Raw genomic sequence first — 8,576 nt, 5'->3', positions numbered from 1 at the left:
AGGCCAGCTTCCTCTCTGGGCCTCCCGATTGCTAAATCTTTTCTTCTCAGCTCTTTCTCTGAGCGGATTCTGCAGGCGGTTTATCTGGACATCAGCAGAAGGGGAGGAGGGGGAGCCCCTGGGAGCCTGGTCCTACCCCAGCCTCGTCACTAATGCCGTGTGGCTCTAGCCCAGTCCGCCTGCCCTCACTGACACGGCAGAGCCAAGGCGCGAGGGCACTTCTCCCCTACAGGGGGACCAACTGGCAGTGGGGAGAGTGGCCTGTACCAGACGCCTGGCGGACGTCTTTTAGCTTCTGTATTTGCATCTCACATGCACACACACACACACACACACACACACAAACATGCACGCACACATGCACACATGCAACCTTAGGAAGTTGGAGCCAACATCTTCAGTTTCCAGACGGAGAGAACTAAACTCAAGAGAAGCTGAGAAATTTCCCCAAAGTCACACCACTGGGAAGTAGCAGAATTGTGAAGAGGCCGGGACTAGAAGCCTCAGAGCCCCATTGCCTCATGGGAGGAGGGGGAGGGAAGGAGGGGAAAAGAGAGAGAGAAAGGGAGGGAGGAGGGCAGAGGGAGGAGGGAGGCAGAAGGGGAAGAGAGAGAAAGGAAGAAGAGAGAGAGAGAAAGGGAGAAGAGAGAGAGGGCAGAGGGAGCAGAGGGAGGAGGGAGAGAGGAGGGAGGGAGAGAAAGACAGGGAGGGAAGAGGGCAGAGGGAGGAGGGGCAAGGAAGAGAGATGGAGAGAGGGCTCTCAAAAGCTCTGCGTGGGGGCAATATGGCTTCCATAGGAAGTAGGAAATAGCTGGGCCCTGAGGGGTGCTGCTCCAGGGAGGGGTGAGGTGACCCTTGGAGGGGTGAGGTGAGAGAGTGGGTGACACAAGCCTAGAGGTGAGGAACTCTAGGGGCTGACTTCTGGCATGACCCTAGGGCATCATGCGGAGTAGAGAATTCAAGCCCAATCAAATATCTGCCTTGGATGTTTGTTTCAAAAAAAAAAAATCTAGAAGAAAATGGTATGTGTTTTTGATTAATATTTTTTAAGCTGAAGTGTTTTAGTGAAGGAATTGTTTTCGGTGTAAAAAGAAAGATTATCCTTATCGTTTTCAACAGAATAGGAGCCAGAATTTGCTTGCTGCACGGTGCATAATNGGGAAGAAATTTGCATGGTGAGGAGCCAGCAAGGGAACCTTTCCTTGCCCAAGCACAGGCTCACTCTTGCCCGTACCCACCCCCTTCCCACCCGTGGCCATGCAAAAGGTCAGGTGCGACGGGCCCAGGACTAAGGACACCTCTGGGGCCCCACACATATCTGGGGGACCTCTGGGAACCACAGAGCTGACCACCTGCTCTTCCCTGCCGGAGAGGGCCCGACCCCAGGCACCTCCCTGGCCCCTCGCCGAGTGGCACCAAGCTCTCCGGCAGCGCCAGCACTGAGCGGCTCTCTGAGGCTACAAGTCAAAATGAAAATAACTTGAAACCATAAAACGCAAACCCTGCACATATATTAAAGTAGTGGAACCTCCTTCTGGATTTTCTGCCTGCAAAATTCTTGGATTGCAAATATCATTTGAGGAGAATTCGTTTCTTTGGGCATATGCTTGGGCGTGCATTGGCTGGCTCTCCCACCCCCCTCCCTACCGGGCCCATCAGCACATACACCCCTGACTCCTTTCCCTTCCTTCATTATTACCTACTTATGTCCTTCCTTTCTTATCTAATGATAGATTAAAGAAGGGCTACATCCCTGAGTGACTTAGGAACCACTCATACATTTTGTGTTGGTTCCGTGATGAAGATAACAGTCATTTTGGTGTATTTCTTACGGGGTCCCTCAGGAGTCTTAACCGTGCTTGACTTCAGGGAAGCAAGAGAATAAAAATGGGTAAGCAAGGGGCCTGGTGTGGGGGGGGGGAGTTGGTGAACTCAGTTTAAGCCTACGATGCAAAGATGTGATCACGCAGCTGGTGGCTATTAGCCTCCCAGGGACGGGGGACCTCACTTTGCGGACTGCCCCGAAGTATCTCAGTGTCAACCGACAGGTGCATAAACAGGTATCACCTCCCGGTCAGGCCTTTGGGGACCCAGCAGGCCAGAAAGCAGTGAGCCCTGGAGGGTGAGTCTAGGGGGAGGGCGAGGGCTTACCTGATGGCCAGGGACTCAGACCACCTCTGAATGGTGTCCCTGCTCAGTGCGGCGATGACCGTGTCCATCTCCCCCTCGTCTGGGAGGATGAAGAAGACGGTCCCGTTGCCCAGGTAGTCCAGCTGCACCAGCTGGCAGGGGAGCTCAGGATCTTTCAGGTACTTGACGGTGCCCGACTGGGACATCATGGGCACTTTGACCACGGTGCTCTTGTTCACATAGAAGTTCTCCTCCCTCGTGCTTTCTGGGTCGAAGGGGTGTGCCCATGTGCCTGGGAAAGGAGGAAGGGGGAGGGCAGGCGACAGGCCCGTTTGAGGGGATGGCAGCAGAGTGCTAAGCAGGCGTCACAGCCCCCATCCTGGAGGCTGGAGCATCCTGGTAAGGGACCAAATCCCTAGCACTTTCGAGCCTGTCGTACTCTCTACTTCTTGGCGTGACTTGAGGATTTGCTCTGTTTCTGAGCTTCTAAAAACAGAAGGAGGGGAGACAAAGAACGCTGGCCCTTGGATTTGTGGGTAGAGATGTCTGCCTCGGCCCAGTCTCCCAAGTCTGGAGTGGATCCTGGGTTGGGGGGCTCTGAAAATGGGGCCGAATGGACCTTAGGCTGTGAATTCAAGGTCAGGGGTGGAGGAGGTTTGGGGAAACGGACCACCCATTCCACCCCCACGCCTTGACATCTGTCACGGACTTCCAGCAGGTATCCGGCTGCCTGGTGGGTTGTGTCCACTCCCCGAGGGAGGCTCCTCACCTCCTGTGTGGCCCCGAGGGCCAAAACGCATTTCCTGCGGGCAGAGTCAGGACAAGAAGATGCCCTTGAGGTCACAGGCTTGCACCAGCAGCTGGACTAGAATCCCTCTACCGTCTTCCACGATGGCATCCCATAGCCTCTCTGCCTGCCTCGTGATGGGGAGCTCACTACCTTCACAGACCAGATTTTCCACTACAGGTCAACTCTCCAGGGAAAGAAAGTTGCTCCTGAGAGTCAAAGCCTGCCTGATGGTGACACCTGTCTGCTGAGCCCCCTCGACCCTTCTGGGCTCATTCCAAGCAGCTGGGAGTCCTCTCACAGGTGACAGAACTCCAGATATGTAAAGACATGGGTTCATCTCACCAGGGCCCCCGGTGCCTGAGGTTAGGATTCCCCAGGTCTGGGGATGACTGGGGACACTGTGTCCAGGGGGTCCCCAGTGTCTTGGATGCCTTTGGCCTCAAGCCCTGGAGACCTTGCGAAGTGTCTGTTTCCCAAACTGAGGCTGTCTGGAGGCTGCCTGCCAGAGCAGAGCTGCGGGCAGACCCTTCACCCTACTGCCTGCAGGATCTATGGATCACAAGGCCAGAACTCTCGCTCGGTTCAGCCTCAACCCCCTGTAAGGGCGGCAGCAGGGAGAGGTGGGTGGATGTAGGGAAAGGGCTGTGAGGATGTGGAGCCTGGAGCCTCTGTCTGTCCCTCCCCGATGCCTGACTGACGCCAGTCTGGCTGTCTCACAGCGAGTGGGGTCATTTGAGGGCCCTCAAACCGTCCTCCAGAGGAGGCCTGGGATCCCCCGCACTGACGGCGGTGACACACTTATTAAGTCGTGGCTTTTACCTGCCCAACTTCTAGCAAAAAAAAAAAAAANTGGATGGTTAACCCACTGAGACACCCAGGTGCCCAAATATTGCTAAATTCTTAATCATGCCCAAACCTAACACATTTCTTGACACTTAAGCAAGAATAAATAGAAAAAAAAAAAAAAAAAAAGTGAATTTTTTCAGTGTTAGGTGTTTCATCCTTAAAAGTTTGCTGTTTGCTTTTCATTGAGTATTCCTGCTCTAGAAGCCAGCATAACGTATCTGGTTTGGCACAAAACAAAATACAGAATGGCGTCTAACCTCTACTTTAGGGAATTCCTTCTTGAAAATTCTCGGGCCATGAGAACTCACGGTCAGGAAACTTAAGAATTTATGGGGGCGACCTGGGGAGAGCAAGGATGATTCCTGAGGAAAAAACTTTTAACAATATTTTTAATGGTCTCAAAAAAAAAAAAAAAAAAAAAAACCAAAATGTCAAGAGAGTCCAGTAAGTAAGGAATGTGCCAGGGACACGTTACGTGCCCTAAGTTTAGTGATGATAACTATGCATCTTATTCATGGCCATTGATTATGCTGGCCTTCTGGAAACATGTTAGGGGAGCCCCGGCTTAAAGGGGGCTTGCCTCCTAGTTTGGCTGTTGTGGAAACTCTGTGTACAAGGCAGCACACGCCCGTCACCAACTGCTCCTGCATTCAGATCTCCAAAGCCGCTCGGATCTTTTCACCAGGAACTACTCTTTTCCATCAGCTCAGCCCCACTGCGATTATGAGAACATTGAGAAACTGCCAGGTGGTGCCACCAAATGGCCTGCCAGTGCCTGTCCCAAAGCCCCCTCTCAGCCCCCGGAGCACCCTCCTTGGACCTGGGTTTACTGTGCTTTTCTTCCAAGGTAGTGTTGGCAGAATCTCTATGCAACCACTATGGAGCTCCTTCCACATGCCAAGCACTGTGCAAAGGCCCTGGGGCCTCCAAAGAGACAAGGATACCATGCAGGAGCACACAGTCTGTGGGAGAGATGGCCTGTGGAGTTTGTGGGAGCACTCGGAAACATTTCTGGGCGAACATTCCCAGAGTCCTGGACCCTCCCACGGTTGAGTGTAGAGAACGCTGCCTTTTGGATGGAAACACGAAAGACCCTGGAGATCCCAAGCAATCCTGAGAAAGAGCAAAGCTGGAGGCATCATGCCTCCTGATTCCAAACTATGTTATAAAACTAGTAATCAAAGGGGTATGCCAGTAGGCATAAAGACAGACACACAGACCAATGGAATAGAATTGAAAACCAAGCAATGAGCCTTGTGCCTGGGACAACTGATATTTGACAAGGGAGCCAAGATAACTCAATGGAAAAAGATGGTCTCTTCAATAAATGGTGTTGGGGGGGCACCTGGGTGGCTTAGTTGGTTAAGCGTCCGACTTCGGCTCAGGTCAGATCTCATGGTTTGTGAGTTTGAGCCCCGCGTCGGGCTCTGTGCTGACAGCTTAGAGCCTGGAGCCTGCTTCGGATTCTGTGTCTCCCTCTTTCTCTGCCTCTCCCCCGTCTCAAAAAGAAGCATTAAAAAAAGTAATAAACGGTGTTAGGAAAACTAGATATTCATGCAAAAGAGTGAAGCTGGACCCGCATCTTAACACCACTTGAAAAAGTTAACTCAAACACTTAAACATAAGACCTGAAACATAGGGTGCCTGGGTGGCTCAGTCAATTAAGCATCTGACTCTTGACTTCGGCTCAGGTTATGGTCTCACGGTTCGTGAGTTTGAGCCCCACAACAGGCTCTGTGCTGACAGTGCAGAGCCTGCTTGGGATTCTCTCTCTCTGCCCCTCCCTCTCAAAATAAATAAATAAACTTAAAATCTAAAACCACAAAGCCAGAAAACATAGGGAAAAAGAAACTCCTTGACATTGCTTTTGGTGATGATTTTTTGGATATGCCTCCAAAAGTGCAAACAACAAAGGAGAAATACACAAGAGGAACATATCCAACTAAAAAGCTTCTTATTTTTTAAAAAAAATTTTTATAGTTTATTTTTGAGACAGAGAGAGACAGAGCATGAGTGGGGGAGGGGCAGAGAGAGAGGGAGACATAGAATCCGAAGCAGGCTCCCGGCTCTGAGCTGTCAGCACAGAGCCCGACACGGGGCTCGAACCCATGAGCCGTGAGATCTGACCTGAGCCGAAGTCAGACGCTTAACCGACTGAGCCACCCAGGTGCTCCTCAACTAAAAAGCTTCTGCACAGCAAAAGATACGATCAACAAAATGAAAGGCGGCCTATAGAATGGAAGAAAACATTTGCAGACTGCATATTGGGTAGGGACTACTATCCAAAATATATAAGGAGCTCATATACCTCGATAGCAAAGAGCAAATAATTCAACTGAAGAATGGGAAGAGGACTTGAATAGCTATTTTCCCACTGAAGACATATGGGTGGTCAACAGGTACACGAAAAGGTGCTCAGCATCCCTCATTATCAGGAAATCAGTCAAAACCACACGAGATACTACCTCACACCTGTGTGTACACGTGTGTGTGTACATGTGTGTACACAGGTGCTCATGCACATAGTGTGTATGTGTGTGTGAGCGTGCTGTGTGTTGGAAGTTGGAAAAGGGAAAATGCTGGGATGTGAGGCTGGAGAGGACAGAGAAGCAGATGGCGCTAGGCCCGGGTTCTCAGCCTTGGGATGATAGCCATTCTGGGCAGATACCATTTGTGGGGGCTGTCCTGTGCATTGTAGGAGGCTTGGCAGCCTCTCTGGCCTCTACCTACTAAATGCTAGGAACACACCCCACACCACCCTCTGTTGTGACAACCCAAAATGTCTCCAGACATTGCCAAGTGTCCCTGAGGGTAGAAGGAGGAGGTGGAGATTACCCTGGTTTAAGAACCACTGCTGTAGACTAAGGATTGTAGATTTTATTCTCAAGAATACTATATCCCTTGGGGTGCCTGGGTGGCTCAGTCAGTTAAGCGTCCAACTTCAGCTCAGGTCATGATCTCACGGTTCGTGAGTTAAAGCCCCGTGTTGGATTCTGGGCTGACAGCTCAGAGCCTGGAGCCTGCTTCAGGTTCTGTGTCTCCCTTTCTCTCTGCCCCTTCCCCACTCTCTCTCTCTCTTTCTTTCTCTCTTTCTCTCAAAAATAAGTAAACATTAAAAAAAAGAATAATGTATTCCCAAATTATCTGATCATAAAAACGACTGGGGGAGAGGGCCTTGTTAAAAATGCAAATTCTGGGACTTCCTTCTAACAGTTTTGCTTCAGTAGGTCTGGCATGGGCTCTGGAATCTATAATTTTAACAAGTGCCCATGATGATGTTTATGCACAAGAACTTTGGAACCCCTGCTCCAGATTGGTGAGGAGGAGCTGAAGTTCGGCTGGCACGGTGCTTGATCAGAGCTGGCTGTGAGTTCTGGGGAAGTGTGTGGCCTGGGGCCCATCTGGGGAGTTCCTGGGGGGCAAGGGCTGTGTCTGGCCATGCTTCCAGCCCCTGGCCCAGTGCCTGACTCACAGCTAGCACTCAGCCAACATCTGTAGACCATGGGGCGGTCAGACTTTCATGATTATGTGTTTGGACCTCAAATGAACCTATAAGAACTTGGGTGAGTAGCTCAATTCTTCTAGGTGTCAGTTTGAACATTTGTAAGATGATATCATTCTACTTTCCTAAGAGGATTATGGTGAAGATGGAGATTCACAGATGAAAATGTGCTTTGTAAAATCCAAGATTTTGCCCAAGAATGCACCCTGGGTTTTGATGGCTCTTACTATTCTTGGCAATGGGATGGGTGGGTGGAGGGGAGTACCTTTGAAGAAGATGTAGTTGACCAGGATGAGTGTGGCTGAACTATCCAGCTTCGGTAACAAGTTCACAATTTTCCCATAGGTCTTATTTTTGATATGCTCATTGATTTGTCTCCTGGCTCCAGCCCAGTCCTCGAAATCTGTAGCCAGGGCCTCCAAGTCATAGTAGTGCTTGGCGTCTGCTGAGAATGACTCCAGAAGATCCAGGCTGCGGTCAAGGAACAAGGCATTACCCATAGCCATCTCCAGTGTGGTGTCTGACTCCCCGCGGAGATGGCGGAGGTGCTGAAAGCCCTGGTGGATCTCAGCTTCAGATGTCTTGGTGAGGTTGAAGCCTAGGCCTTGGAGAAGCTGGACCCGTGTGAGGCCACGGGCGCCCAGAGACAGCATAGCTAAGGCCATGGAGATGCTTACAGGAGAGATGAAGACATTCTTGTCAGGAGCTGGAGCCACCAGATGCCTATACAGGGTAAAGGCAAAGTCAACATTATTTGGAGCCAAGTCCCGTTGAGGGCTCCTTGTGCTCACATCAGTATCCGGGTCCTTAGCCTGGACAGTCCAGAGGTCACTGGTGGATAGCCAGAGGAAGTAGGTGCACAGGGGAAGCAGCATTGTCCAGGATGGGCAGGCCCTGCAAAATCAGGAATGCTCATTAGATACTGTGGGGCCTCCAAGGCAGTGGGGAGATGATGGGCAGACGACCCCATGGAAGACCCCATTCGAGCCTCAGTTCCTTCCTCCCCATTGGCTGTGTGACCTGGGGCAAGTCAGGACTCTGGGCCTCAATTTCCTCGTCTGAAAGTATGATTATACCTGCCATGATTGGTACCTACCGGGCGCCAACACAGGCCTATGTGTTTTGCCTATATTTTCTTATTTAATCCTCACTGATAAACAAATCAAGTAGGTATTATTATTATGATTTGAGGTAGGCAGAAATGGAGGCCCAGAGGGGCGCCTGGGTGGCTCAGTCGGTTAAGTGTCCGACTTCGGCTCAGGTCATGATCACACAGTTTGTGGGTCCAAGCCCCGCATCAGGCTCTGT

General features: G+C 51.0%; 1 protein-coding gene across 1 annotated transcript in view; it reads right to left on the bottom strand.

Moving 5' to 3' along the window:
• LOC144245538 (corticosteroid-binding globulin-like) overlaps positions 1 to 8,143 on the bottom strand; it is a 10,318-nt gene extending 2,175 nt beyond the window's left edge. The window contains exons 1-2 of the mRNA XM_077780937.1: positions 7,534 to 8,143; positions 2,152 to 2,422 (exon numbers count right to left, since the gene is read on the bottom strand). Coding sequence (XP_077637063.1) covers positions 2,152 to 2,422; positions 7,534 to 8,143 — 881 coding nt within the window. The remainder of the gene's footprint in view (positions 1 to 2,151; positions 2,423 to 7,533) is intronic.
• Between the last annotated feature and the right edge of the window lie 433 nt (positions 8,144 to 8,576).

This window comes from Crocuta crocuta, unplaced genomic scaffold, assembly GCF_008692635.1.
Source record: "Crocuta crocuta isolate KB4526 unplaced genomic scaffold, BGI_CrCroc_1.0 scaffold299, whole genome shotgun sequence".
In the NCBI taxonomy this organism is placed as follows: Eukaryota; Metazoa; Chordata; class Mammalia; order Carnivora; family Hyaenidae; genus Crocuta; species Crocuta crocuta.
Note: the sequence above shows the minus strand (reverse complement) of the source record. Positions and strands in the feature narration are given on the sequence as shown.